General features: G+C 38.1%; 6 protein-coding genes across 8 annotated transcripts; 3 read left to right on the top strand and 3 right to left on the bottom strand.

The window, feature by feature from the left end:
* Positions 1-46: 46 nt before the first annotated feature.
* LOC116919073 (DNA excision repair protein ERCC-8) lies at positions 47-1,731 on the bottom strand. Its single transcript, XM_032924942.2, has 5 exons — positions 1,487-1,731; positions 1,098-1,408; positions 693-1,037; positions 512-633; positions 47-445 (listed from the first exon to the last, which is right to left on the bottom strand). Exons 1-5 carry the CDS (start codon positions 1,663-1,665, stop codon positions 191-193), a joined length of 1,212 nt encoding a protein of 403 aa, XP_032780833.1. The 5' UTR covers positions 1,666-1,731; the 3' UTR covers positions 47-190.
* A 143-nt stretch (positions 1,732-1,874) lies between these two features.
* LOC116919067 (probable chitinase 10) lies at positions 1,875-3,921 on the bottom strand. Its single transcript, XM_032924936.2, has 7 exons — positions 3,730-3,921; positions 3,365-3,663; positions 3,058-3,283; positions 2,498-2,987; positions 2,330-2,433; positions 2,135-2,263; positions 1,875-2,076 (listed from the first exon to the last, which is right to left on the bottom strand). Exons 1-7 carry the CDS (start codon positions 3,836-3,838, stop codon positions 2,039-2,041), a joined length of 1,395 nt encoding a protein of 464 aa, XP_032780827.2. The 5' UTR covers positions 3,839-3,921; the 3' UTR covers positions 1,875-2,038.
* A 1,307-nt stretch (positions 3,922-5,228) lies between these two features.
* On the top strand, positions 5,229-10,697 carry LOC116919839 (protein DDI1 homolog 2). 2 transcript variants are annotated; one of them, XM_032925890.2, is made up of 9 exons: positions 5,229-5,711; positions 5,788-5,979; positions 6,043-6,297; positions 6,370-6,503; positions 6,574-6,672; positions 6,753-6,917; positions 6,979-7,086; positions 7,141-10,370; positions 10,509-10,697. In XM_032925890.2, exons 1-8 carry the CDS (start codon positions 5,468-5,470, stop codon positions 7,219-7,221), a joined length of 1,278 nt encoding a protein of 425 aa, XP_032781781.2. In that variant the 5' UTR covers positions 5,229-5,467; the 3' UTR covers positions 7,222-10,370; positions 10,509-10,697. The 2 variants fall into 2 exon arrangements, with proteins under 2 accessions (XP_032781781.2, XP_045026380.1); XM_045170445.1 differs by having other exon boundaries at positions 7,141-10,435.
* On the bottom strand, positions 7,222-10,106 carry LOC116919837 (ATP-dependent RNA helicase abstrakt). The gene is made up of 13 exons (XM_032925888.2): positions 9,993-10,106; positions 9,805-9,927; positions 9,601-9,745; positions 9,384-9,519; positions 9,118-9,327; positions 8,919-9,052; positions 8,702-8,858; positions 8,465-8,627; positions 8,214-8,345; positions 7,989-8,157; positions 7,781-7,930; positions 7,542-7,724; positions 7,222-7,484 (listed from the first exon to the last, which is right to left on the bottom strand). The coding sequence occupies exons 1-13, from the start codon at positions 10,023-10,025 to the stop codon at positions 7,348-7,350; spliced, it is 1,872 nt and encodes a 623-aa protein (XP_032781779.2). The 5' UTR covers positions 10,026-10,106; the 3' UTR covers positions 7,222-7,347.
* Positions 10,343-10,889, top strand: LOC116919840 (PEST proteolytic signal-containing nuclear protein). Its single transcript, XM_032925891.2, has 3 exons — positions 10,343-10,370; positions 10,528-10,697; positions 10,764-10,889. Exons 1-3 carry the CDS (start codon positions 10,343-10,345, stop codon positions 10,887-10,889), a joined length of 324 nt encoding a protein of 107 aa, XP_032781782.2.
* Positions 10,890-11,703: 814 nt separating this feature from the next.
* On the top strand, positions 11,704-13,419 carry LOC116919854. 2 transcript variants are annotated; one of them, XM_045170427.1, is made up of 5 exons: positions 11,704-11,848; positions 11,929-12,047; positions 12,110-12,277; positions 12,345-12,790; positions 12,856-13,419. In XM_045170427.1, exons 2-5 carry the CDS (start codon positions 12,000-12,002, stop codon positions 13,364-13,366), a joined length of 1,173 nt encoding a protein of 390 aa, XP_045026362.1. In that variant the 5' UTR covers positions 11,704-11,848; positions 11,929-11,999; the 3' UTR covers positions 13,367-13,419. The 2 variants fall into 2 exon arrangements, with proteins under 2 accessions (XP_045026362.1, XP_032781804.2); XM_032925913.2 differs by having other exon boundaries at positions 11,751-12,047.
* The last annotated feature ends 120 nt before the right edge of the window (positions 13,420-13,539 follow it).

Genomic DNA, 13,539 nt, shown 5'->3' with positions numbered 1-13,539 from the left:
TTACGTGCGTCCATTGGTGCTTTCCAACAACAAGTTACACTCATTCTTTTAAATACACAAGAATAATTTTATTTGCTTCCCAAGTGATACAGTATATTACATGACATGATGATAGAAGGAGCCGGCAAACTAGTTTTGAAACCGATAAGTTGTCCACAACATTTATCTTTAAAAAGGTTACATGATTACATCATCCTTCATCACTACTCCAGGCGTCTTCCGTAAGAGTTCTTCTTGGCATTAAACTCCTAGATCCGAATTCAACATCCTTATTAACAGGATCTTCCCGTATTGTTTCTGCTGCCTCTGGTGCCCAAACCAAAATGTTGCGATCGTTGCTACCGCTATAGAGTGTATGCAGGTTTTCATTGTAAGCGCAACAGGTGACTGTATTGTAATGGCCTAGTAACGCAGCTCGTTTGATACCTGTAGTTAACTCGTAGACCTATCAAACGATTAATGTAAGAAAAGAAGCGACAAGAGTTCGTTGTAGATTTTCCAGCAAATATACCAGAATATTCCCCTGAGAAGGCACGAAAACCATTTGTGGCTCCGTGTCTGATGAGATGTCGAACCGCGTTCCTTTCTTACTTTCCATAAGGATCTTGCCATAATTGATCATCTCGTTACGTCCTAATGAAGTTTAAGTTTAGGTACCTCCGTGGACTGAATTCAAGAAATAACAAGCTAACCTGTTTCACTGTTCCATAAACGCATTCGGCTATCTGTCCCAACAGAAATTAGGAAAAGGCCATCGCTGGTGAAGGACAAACTATGCACATAGCCGTTGTGTGCTGTGGTCTTCTCAACATTAGCATGATTTCTTCCATTGTCCTGATCCATGGAAAACAGACAACTCCTGGAGGCTCTCACGTCCCACATTAAAAGTCGATTGTCCATCGAACCAGAGGCAAGCTGGAACTCTTGCATCGGTGACCACTTAACGCTTAATACTGACGAACTATGGCTTCTCAACTCGTGGGTGGTTGACCCACTCCGTAGATCAGCCAAAAACACTTGGTTTGCTGTGCTTGCCACTATTTAAGAAGGAGCATAAGATGTTTTGTAGATCCAACATTTTAAGCTTGAAGATTTACCCGCCACCAAGTTGTGTTGAGTTGCATTGGGAGACATATGATGATGGTATATTTTACCATTGATGATGACAACATCAGCTGGGATTTGTGCATTGGCATCCCAAATTTTCAAATGTTTATCCATGCCACTAGACAGGAACATTCCTGTATCCAAGGGGTACCACTGAACACACTCCACGCTGTACTTATGGCAGTAACGATTACTTTGCCTGTCAATCTTCCCCACATTTTTACAAGTAAACTGCAAATTTCCGCTCTGATTCAAAACATCATGAATGTGAATGCTTCCATCAGCACTACCGGAGAGTAAACTGAATAATAAAAGGTAATATAATGTGAAGTATGTTCTATTACTGCAACCAAGATGAGTAAATGTTGACACTAATTACTATCTTCCTTCTACTTTGTCCAGATCTATGGTGTTGATCCCTGCAGAATGGGAGTTTTCAACTTCTTGGAAGTTACTGAGACACAATCTAGAGACTCTCTTGGTTGCCTGGTTCGAACGAAATTTCCTGGCATCGATCAACCCGGTTTTCAAGTTACAAATAGCGTCCACGTCATTCATTTTTTAAACTGCCATTCAGTTATTTATTTAAACACTCATAATTTGGTAGACAAAGAGAGACAACTACTGCAATGTTGTCAGCATTATTAGCCAATTTTGTTTACAAATATGTTGTTGTCTGCTAAATTTGACAAACTTGAAAGTTGTAACCAAATCAGTTATTATCATGGTAGTTCGATGTACTAGAGCGATATTTAAGAGAAATGGAATAGGTATACGCAGGTATCTTTATTATTCTTGCTATATGGGTCATATTTATATTACTAAGTGTTTTCATATCCATGTTTTAGCAAGTATTGGTTTTCTACTTCAAATACGGCAACTTATTTCCATAAGGAAGCGGGAAGAAAAAGTCCAAGTTTAAACGGGAAGATTAGGCGCATCCAGGTACGTTGTAGGGCCAATCACATTCTAATCGAAATCAAATTTAATTATATAATTGTTTGACATACTAAGAAATAAAACTTACGGCTGATGTAAGAGTTGAATGCAAGGCTAGCTGGACAGTAGTAAGTGATAATCTTGCCATTAACACATCGGTAGTATTTGGTGCAGTTGGCCGGATCAGCATAATATGTTCCTTCGCTTGTGCAGGTCACTTTAAAGTAAACCATTATAATGCAAATCTAGCGGCAAAAATTATACACGCAATGACGTTATTTACTAGCTTTTGTCGTCGTTATCGGATATTGCGTTGGAGTTGGAGCTGGGGTTGACGTATTAAAAGGTCGTCCTTCTAAAGTTGCGGTAATGGCCTTTGAAAATGGTCTGAAAAACAAAACACATCATTTATCGGAAAACGTAATATCAATTTCACTGTCCCATAACGTACCGTTGGCCCATGTTACAGAATCCGTTAAAGTCATCCAAGGTGAGTTCCCAGAACATAATACCCCCAAGACCCTTGTTCATAGCGTATTTTACCTTAGTGATAACCATGTCAATGTCATCCCATGAGACCCATGTTGTACCACTGTAGCCATAAGGACCCATTTTGCCAGTTGGATCGGTGACCACTGTCCATCCGCTCTGTTGATTCAAGCACATTTCGTACAAAGCAAGGAATCCATCCTGTCCGGTGTATGGTCCAAGAGGACCAGCACCGATAGCCGGAGACAATAGGTCCGTTTTCGTTGCATCAGCCAATCTGTAACTTCGACCGTAGCTGGGCAATCCAAAGATCAACTTCTGAGCGGGCATACCTTGCGCCAACCAATAATCGATTGACTCAGATATAATAACCGCCTCTTTTCCTTCTTCAAAACTACGTCGGTAAAGGGGTGCGTGATGATCTACTTGATTTTCCCAAGCTCCATGTATGTCTAGGAAGTAAAAGAACAACTTCCTTTGTGGTAAATTTTTAGTGGAATTTTTGCAAGAACTCATCATTACCGTATGCCATGAAATTGACAAAATCTACTGTGGCGGCTAGGCCTGGGATATCGTAGCTGACTTCAGCTCGTTTGATACTGCAAGATGGTGCCATAGTTAAAAGTAAGTTGTATGGTTTGAAAGCATCCCGAAGCATAGCGAGGAGTGTAATAAAGTTCTGTTTGTCTTCAGGTTTTCCCGGATCTCCAGGATACTCCCAGTCGAAATCAAGACCGTCAAAGTTATACTGAATGGGCAGTTAAACATTAAAGAGATTAACGTGTACTTCAATATTGCGTGAGGTAAGCTGTTTTATTTTTGCTTTTACCTGACGAACAAAAGCAACAGCTTTTGATACGAAATTTCTCATCTTCACTGGATCAGCAACTAATTCTGAATATTGAGTAGTAAATGCCGAGTCATTCCAGCCACCAAGCGCAATCAATGTTTTAAGGTTAGGATTTCGTTGCTTTAAGGCGGTGAATTTTTGGTAACCACCAAGATCAATGTCTACGTAGGAATCGTAGACTACCATTTCGTAGGTCACCTTGTCAAGAACAGCAAACGCATAGATCATGTGTGTGCATTCGAACGGATCTAACTTATCCGCGTCGTACTGTCCAGCCCCTAATTTTAAATGTTATTGTACGACGTTAATCACATAAGTAGGCTCAAGGATCTCCGTGCACTTACCTGGGCGGTAATAGGGCCAGTTAGCAAAATAACAAACTTTTTTGTAGTTCCCCTGTGCGTTCACTAAGGTAACTATTAAGCAAAGCGCCAATAAGGCAACAATTTTCATCTTAAGTTTTACTCGTTTCAGACGAATTTAAGAAGCTATCAAGCAAGACCTTTCCTTACCTAAACTGAAATTACTCTAATTTTTAACAGACCGAACAGCTTTATAGTCATGCGCAGAGGTGGGGTTTCAGCGTGAGGATTATTGACAGAGCAATTCGATGAAGAAACTTGTTCTTAATGATAATCCCTTTGAGCTGATAATGCACGCTCTACTTTTTACAATCGCATAGAGTTGTTTTTTGTGTGGCTGTATATCACTTTCATCCTGATAATGTGTGCAGGTATCTGAAGGCTAATGCAGTGACTAATTTCTGTCTTCACTAACATTTGGTAAAGAACATCCCTAGTTTTGTTAAGTTCTGTTGAACTTCATGTTCGTAAGACCTGCTTTTTCTTTTTTCAGAATGTAATGCCTTGCCTTCGAATATGACAGGCCTTCACTGGCACTTAGTATTGAATTAGCGGGACGTAAAAATTTGTCCGATAACAAAAAAAGCTTAATGTAATTTATTACACAGTGCTCGCAAAACAAACAAGGTTCAAGCCCTTGCGTAAAACTCGGTTGCTTTTGAAGTACTAGGATCTATGGCGCTGAAAACCCAAAATGAGGTACCGGTACTACCTTTCACGGTTTCCATCAAGTGCAAAGTGCTGTGTTGTTATCTATCTTTTTGTTTTCGGGCATTTAACCGCCTTTGATTCCGTGGCTAGAGACGCAAAACAAGAAAAAAAAAAAAATATATTTATTCCTTCTCGGACCTTCTGAACTTTGAGCTTCGTCAACAAAAAGAGGCAGAGTTTTGCTTGGACGTTTATTGTTTTTTGTAACCCAAAAGGCAATTTCAACATTTTTTTATTGCTTATCTTTGGATTAACTTAGAGCCAATCAAAATTGTGGCTAGAGCTTACACAAACTAAGTTCTAAATGACGAATTGTTGCAATCGTTGAGATAGAAAAATAACAATTGTCTTAAGATTAGGTTTTTTTTGTGTCTCGAGGGTTGTGAAAGTTGAAAAGTCGGAGAAACCGACATCAAGATAAGATTGTAAAAACTTAGTTTATAGATAATTAAATAAATAATGAAAAATCGTAATTCATGATGCATGTTACAATGCTGGAAATAAAGATTTAGAAAAATACCAAAATCGGTTTCAGTCACATTGCCTTTGCAACAGTAAAGCTTAGCATTTTGAAACTCAAAATTATGAATTTCTTTCGTCGGTTTTGACAATTCACAATTGTGTTGGATCTTATAAGCAAATGACTGCCCGTCTTACAATTAATCTTTCCGACATCGTTATTTAGGTCCTTTCCAAATGATCTGACAAACTGAAACGCAAAACAAGTTGGTCGAATTACAGACTTTGCAGTATTGGCAATTGGCATTGTACCACGATTTATCGCAGTCGAAAGATTTGGCAGCGAGGCACGTCCGCCTCACTAAATAGAATTTTGTGTACTATGTAGTTGTTGCAGTCGAAGCATTGCATAGTAAGCAATATTGAATTTCTACGATTTCTACATAAAAGAATTGAATCTGGAAATTATAGTTTGTGTCACTTCGACTAAATCCATTCTTAGCAGCTTTTGTTTTTGAATTTGAAATCCTGAGTTTCAGTTTTAAAGAAAATGCGTATCACGGTTACTACGCTTTCTGATGACATATTTAACCTCGATGTATCTGAGGATTTGGAACTAGAAAATTTCAAAGCGTTTTGTGAAGTTGAATCCGGTATTCCTGCGGTAGAAATACGCTTGGTTTACAATGGAAAAATTATGGAAGATGGTTCAAAGAGTTTAAAGAATCATGGCTTAAAAGAGGGTGATGTTGTTGTCATACAGAGGCAAAAAATTACCACCAGTCATCAACAAGGTTTGTTTGTTTTCATATTTTTTGCTGTAGAGGAAGGGTACACCTGCTATTTATATAATTTTCTTTTTCATTACAGAACCTCCTCTGAATTTGGATTTCAGTGCAATACAGGTACCATCATCTTCCAGAGGCAATAGAAATACCAGTCGAGGCAACGAAAATGACCCAGTCTTCATCCGAGACATGTTTCTAGCAAATCCTGACCAACTTGCTCAGCTTAAGCAGAATAACCCTCGTCTTGCTGATGCTCTGTTATCTGGAGATTTAGGTTTGTACTTATAAAGTTCATTATTTGTCCTGAGACTTTGACGACAGGTTGTTTATCTTTTAGGCCGTTTCACTACAGTACTGCGTGAGCAGGAAGCGGTTAGAGCAGAACGGGAGAGACTACGAAACCTGATGTCCCGCGCTGATCCTTTTGATGCCGAAGCACAACGGCTGATTGCAGATGAAATTCGCCAGAAAAATATTGAAGCTAATATGGAAGCAGCTATCGAATATCATCCCGAGTCGTTTGGCACAGTTGTTATGCTTTATATAAATTGCGTAGTAAATGGACACCCGGTTAAAGCTTTCATTGATTCTGGTACAGTTTCTATTCTGTGCTTCACATGGAAATGTGAATTAAATTTCTGTGGTTTCCGTTTCACACCCCTAGGAGCTCAAACCACCATAATGTCATCAGCCTGTGCTTTGAAATGCGACATCCATCGTTTAGTTGATAGCCGGTGGGCTGGGATTGCCAAAGGCGTAGGAATTCAACGTATTGTTGGGCGCATCCACATGGTTCAGGTACCAAGAAATCCACGAGCGAGCAGTTCATCATTAATTTTCGGAAAGCATAATCGATTTATTTAACTAGATTCAAATCGGAGATGATTTTTTACCCACCTCGTTTTCAATTTTGGAGGAACAACCTATGGACATGCTATTAGGATTAGATATGCTTAAACGCCATCAAGTAATGTCAAGTTTTGACAGGTTTGGGTACTGAGGGTTTTCATGAAATGTGTGTTTTTTTTGTTTTGTTTCAATTTTCAGTGTCTAATAGATTTGAAACGTAACCTTTTGGTCATTGGAACTACCGGAACCGAAACCCCTTTCTTGTCCGAAAATGAGCTTCCCGACTGTGCTCGATTGTCTGGTCCACGATCTGAAGTCGAGTCGTCATCAGCTGTCGAAATGGAAGATCGTGAACTCGCAAAGGTTATTATTCCTATTTTTTTACAGTACATGAAATTTTATAGAACTATACATTTTCCATCAGGCCCTTCAAGATTCAGCAACTCCTGATCCCAGTAATCAACATCCAATCGAAAAATTCACCGAGAAACAAATTCAAGAGTTGGTATCCATGGGTTTTCTGCGTACACAGGTACTATCCTCCATTTAAATTGGAGTTTTCTGTCTACAATGTAACTAAGTTTAGGTAATTGAGGAACTAAGAAGATTCGACGGAGATGTCACTCAGGCTACTGCCGCATTGTTCGCAAAATCTTTCAAATTTTAATTTATTTCGTCAACATGTATTTCCAATATTTTCTCCCTTCTTTCGACACGATACAACATATCGGGATTTTCACAGTAATCTTAGAAGCGTTTGTTGCATTCAAGACGTGGATTGTTGGTGAAATCTTTAGTAGTCTGCCGCAGAATAAGATAAATAGTCTTTGCGCCCGACGGCGGAGACTTGTTTGTTGCTTTCGGCTTCTAGTTTCGGACACTGGGTAATCCGATGACCAAGACCACCGCAATAGCTACAACCTTTATCACCTGTAAACGAAAAGCAACATTTTAGAAGACTCCAGTTTGAAAGTCATAAATAATTACCTCCAAGATCTTGGAAAACTTCAGTTTCCGATTGCAGAGTTGCCAAAAACGGAGGAACCTCCTGCTTTGCTTCGATAAGTAAGTGTTTGAGATCAAGTAAAACGGATTCTTCGTTCGATTTGTTAATAAAGGTTGTCGCTTGACCTTTGTTACCTGAACGACCAGTACGTCCTATTCGATGCACTGAAGGGTTCAGGTTAAAATGGATGTAAACAACAACCAATTATCTTTAGAAATACCGTAATTCTCAATGTCATCGGGCATGTCATAATTTATAACATGTTGAATGTTGATGAAATCTAACCCTTTAGAGGCAACATCGGTAGCAACCAACACATCCTTTATTCCTTGTCTGAAGGCGTCGACAGCGCGAGATCGCTCTTCCTGATCTAAATTTAAAGGGTTAGACCAAAATCAAGATAAAGATTTTCTGGTTGCTTGCACTACCTTTGCTTCCGTGAATGGCCACAGCTTCAATTCCCTTTAATAACAAATATTCATGTATTGCATCCACGTCCTGCTTTTTCTCGGCGAAAATCAACACCGGTGGTTGAGTCTTTTGAATGCACTCTAACAAGTGGACAATCTTGGCTTCCTGATTAACATATTCTACTTCCTAAGCAGAAGGAAGGAATTAAAAAGATGTAGCAATGCACAAACATCGATATTTACTTGAATGACGTTCATGCTAGCTGCTCCTGCTCTCCCAACGTTAATAGTTATAGGCTTGACTAACGCCGAACGAGCGAAGTTCTGGATTTTCTTGGGCATAGTAGCACTGAACAACAAAGTTTGCCGTTGACCCTATTTTTATTATTATTATTATTATTATTTTTTTTTTTTAAGTAAGAGGAGTAGTTTCAATAATTTCACGTAAAAAAAAAAAAATAAAATAAAATAAAAGTAGTATAAATGCTAATTACCTTGAAGTAGGAAAAAATAGTACGGATATCTTCTTCGAATCCCATGTCAATCATGCGATCAGCTTCATCCATACATAGATATCGGCATACGTCTAATTTAATCATTTTCTTATCAAGCATGTCCATTAGGCGACCAGGTGTGGCAACTATGATATGTACCCCTCTAGACACAATTTTTTTTTTTTTTACTTTCAGGAAAATGTTTAACTGGAAACATGCTGTATGCTAATCTATAACCTGTTAATGATTTCTAAGGACTGGTTAACTGGTGTTCCACCAATAATTAGACACGACTTTATTCTTGGCATCCCATGCTGGCTCAAACAATCGGCAAAATGTTCGACTGTTTCGAGAATTTGTTTTGCCAACTCACGAGATGGGCATACTATCAACCCTACAATCGAAAGTTGTGATCATACATAATTGGAATTGTGCAACTTTAAGAGCAACGTACCAAAAGGACCTTCGTTAGGCAAAAATGGCATTTTTAGTTCCTGTTCCAAACTGAAAACAACTATAGGTAATACGAACACAAGGGTTTTTCCACTACCGGTAAAGGCTATGCCGATCATGTCTCTGCCGCTCAACCTGGAAAACATCGAAGTATGTTTTTTGTAATGAGACAGATATATTTTGAAATGTGTTCAACTCACACAGTTGGCAATCCTTGGATTTGAATTGGAGAGGGTTGTTTGATTCCTTTTTTCTGTAGCCCAACTAAAATTCCCTTGGGAAATTTCATGGCATTAAATGAAGGTATAGGAAGAGGTACATCTTCTCCTTCAACGGTAATGCTTAATTTCCCTCTAAGTATATCAGGGTAATCTCTTGGCATGTTCAAAATACATCTTGGAGGTGTCCAGCTGATCAGCAAAAAAATTATGTTTTAAAGATTCAAGTCTACTAGATAAGTTTTTACCTTGTTTTTATAGGATCTTCATACTGGATACCTCTAGCCAATTCTGCAACACCCATTAGAGCAGTTTTTTCTGCAATGCTCTCAAGGATTTTTTCTTCTTCTTTTAATTGTTTCTCAAAAGCACTCTCTTTTTTAGCTATGAGACACACACAACAGGTGAATGAACACAATGAACACAACAACTATAATGAAAATAAGATAAATTTTTTTATTGTACCTTGGGCAACTTTTTTCAGTTCTGTATGTTGACTTAGTAGACTTATGTTTGACTTTCTAGCAACACTTTGCAGATCCTCTTCTTCTTCATCATTACATTCATTTTCACTGGATGATTTTGCTTTAAGATCCGCATCAGCTTTGACCTTATAAACCCACAGATGTCAGATGAATAAGAATGATATATAAATAAGTCACTATGTACTTGTGAGATCCTGCCCAATTTTGTCAATTTTTGCTTCTTTCTCTCTTTAACTGGAACATAAGGGACGTAATCGTCATCCTCAGGCGGGCTCTCTTCTTTTGTCTCCTCGCCTCCTTTGTACCTCTTATGATCAACACGTTCAACATTACCTAAAAATTCTAATTCCTATGCTCCAAAATTTCATTTACCTTTAAACTGCGTTTTGAAGATTCTGATTCCATTGTAAAGTATGTGCAAACTAATTCAGGTACTTACGTACAAATACGAAAGTTGTTGTGAGTCGTGGCAGCGCTGCCAAAGTACTATTTAGGAGTTATTAAAATTTACGGATTACAGTATTGAAATCTATGAGTAATGACTATTAATACTGACTGGGTGTATCATTCAAACGGATTTAAATTTTTTTTTGCCTACTTCTGGTTTTTTTTAGAAGTGGACAGGTAAATTATTCACACCGCTAGCCCTCTAAGGGTGCCATGCATCGTTGCATTATTGTTGAACATAGTGTCAACAGTGAATCCTAAAACTAGAATCAGGAATGGCGTCTTGTAATAAATATACACGAGGTACGTTTTTACGTATTTTAACGATTGCATGACTCTTAAGAGTTTCGTAGGCTTCATGTCTGCTGGTAGGAAGTATTAAGTTTTACTTTATGTTGTGTATTTATAATTGGTTAAATGGTCTTATCTCATATTCGACAGTGTTTCTCCATTGATTTAGATTCAAAAACTGTGGAGCCTAAAGAAGCACGTTCGTTAAAGCGTGCTGGTGAGCGTAGTGATGAAGAGGACAACAAAGATGCTTTAAAAAAATCAAAACATATTGTTGATTTGAAAGCACCCATATCACATAATAAAGGCTTGACAATCAAACTGAAACAGCCTGCTACTGTAAGTACTGTAATGATGGTTCAGAAAAAAAGACAAATTTCCTTATGAGTTTTATTGCAATTTTAGAAAAAATCTGAACCCAAACCAGAGCTTGCAAAGAAGACCTCTGTGTTTGGTGAAAGTAGTGACAGTGACGAAGCAGAAGAAATGCCCCCAGAAGCAAGAATGAGGATGAAAAATATTGGCAGGTAAAGAACTATATGTGCTTTTGGTGGTTTGTTGAGTTTTTACCAAGAAAATTTCAGGGATACACAAACATCTGCTGGCCCTAACTCATTTGGGAAAACACGACAAGGCTTTTGTGATTCAAAAAAGGTATTTGAACGTCAAATGAAAAAAGTCATTGAAGAAAATTCTAGTGAATAATATTCACGTTTGTCGGTGATCTAATAAATAACTCCGTGTTTCCGAGTCTTCTTATTATTCAATTTAAAATTTTATTTCCATCACGACTACGAATTGCTTCCGTTCGTGTTCTGTGCTGGTTAAATCTATTGCCTTGATAGGCTCTAGGCTGTCGTTGCATGACGGCCAAAACTGTCTATTGCCCCGACATCTTTCGTGGCAACAACAAAATATTTGTCTATTACCACCATAGCCTGTAGGTTCTCTCATCGAGGCGGTAAGTTCAAATATACATATTGCCACGACATATTTCGTGGCAAGTACCTAAGATTTACTTATTGCCACGAAAGGTTTTTCGTTCACTTACGTCATGGAAAAAAATTGATTCAGAGGTTAGGTTAGGTTATGTAAGTTAAATTCTGTTAGGCCGCCTAAATTAGGTTAGTTCAAGTTTTGTTGTAAAAAATCGATGTAATATTATAATGTATTAAGTATTATAAATAAAAAGGTGAGGTAAAAAAAAAAACGCTTTCCTAAGCTAGACTTTTACAGTTTTACCCCTTTCATGGCAAAAGGTAAATCTTGGGTTGTATCTTGGCTATCGTGGCAACTGGCAAGACAGTTTTGGTCGTCATTCAATGACATCTTTCGTGCATGATTCAACCTTCTAGGCTTTCACCATCTAACGGTCAAATCGAAAAATACGTTTAAAGTTTAAAGATGGTGGTGCAGTTCGTGTTGATTCGTGGGCCATGACTCCTAAGGGAAAATGCTTATGTTTCAACGGTTTTAACATGCAAAGTGAAGTAGGTAGTATTTGAATTGGAATAACTGCAGGTTATTGCAAAACAAATATTATACGCACTAACATTGTTGCATGTATAAGGCGTGAATTTCTTATTCCAAGACATCACGAGTATGGAACATGCTTAGTGTTGCGAGATTTGTTGTCGTGGTATGATTCGTATTAATAAAATACCACCAAAATTGTTTGCAGGCAATATGGTACATTTCACAATTTCTAAATAAATTTCAGCATCTTCAATAATTGAATGACATTGTATTAGGTAAAACTTGTTTTCTTAATACACCATCTCATTTCACATTTGGAGTTTGTCATGATATGGTTGGTGACCATGCTCAAACTAAGTGACTACTGGATTGTAACTGGATATAGTGAATGTTTACCAACAGAATGGATTTACTATTTATACATAGTAGACCAAATGTACCAGGTACTTTGGTACATCAATAATACATTTGCTTCACTACTTACATGAAATTTGTCTGTGGTTGTTTCAGAAATCACTTATTTGGATTGGGCTAGGCTGCTCAGTCATTCTAAATTATTCTGCCTTCATTAAAAGAATTTTTCCTGCATGGAATATAGCCTTAGGTTCACTGTGGATTGTTTTGCTTCTTTTGGTCTCTCCAGTTTGGGAAATAAGCATATCGTTGATTCTTTGTGCTGCTGCAACTGTTCAGCTTATTCTTGGACTTTCACCAAGAAAGTCAAAACAAGCATTTTACAAACCAAAAACTAAAATACTTCAAACTTCAATTTCAAACCCTTCTTGGTATAGTACTTCAAGTCCACCATGTGATCTGGATTTAAGCAAGTTAGACATAGGATCATCAAGAAAAATTAACAATAGTACTCCTCTTGCTTCTCCAATGGTCCAATCCTCAGGTTTTGCAAAGCCTAGGCCTCTTATCTCGCCTTCTAGACTATCCTCATCGAGTATCATGTACTACCGATAGTTTAAATTTTGGTTTATAATTTCAAATTATTTATGATGCTTAACTTCTTTAGATCATCGCCCGACACCAATCTGACGAAAGCCTCCTGGGTTGCTGGCGGCTATTGGCAAGGCGACAACTGGCCTTCTTCCACTTTTTCGTCCCCAAATCATAATTCACCTTTTACCCGTTCTTCCAGTCAGAGTTCTGGATTCGGCTCAATCCAAACTGGCCTTCTAAATCGTAGCCCACCAGATTCAAGACCAGACTCAACACTGGAAGATATTGACCGATTTTCAGTTTTCTCCGATAACCTTGATCCTCGACATGTTGATTCAAGCCTACGGTTTCAGGAAAATTCTCCTTGCTTGTACCAGAGCCCTAGTAATGAATTATCTCGGAAGTCGCTAGTATCATCCATTTCATCCACCAATGCTTCTGTGCATCACACGTCAGTTGCCCCTTTAACCAGCCAGTGGTCTTGGTTACCTTTCATGCTTGGATTCAGTCTGGCTGTTAATGTGTGTGTTTTGACGTATTTTGGATTTTTACACTATTCTAAAGTTGGGAATGTAGTTACTTAAACTGCATTCTTAAAACGCGATTAGAAATAAATGCTCTTCGGGCGGAAAATTTATTCGTACAGAAGTATCTGTATTCCCATTTCCATTCATACACATTATTTACTTTGGGGCAAGCCGGCAAGGATAGGGCAATAAAAATAATTAGGAAAATACATTGATAGTAAAATTTTCAA

This window comes from Daphnia magna, linkage group LG3 (genome assembly GCF_020631705.1).
Source record: "Daphnia magna isolate NIES linkage group LG3, ASM2063170v1.1, whole genome shotgun sequence".
NCBI lineage: Eukaryota > Metazoa > Arthropoda > Branchiopoda > Diplostraca > Daphniidae > Daphnia > Daphnia magna.
This window is presented reverse-complemented; position numbering and strand designations above follow the sequence as displayed.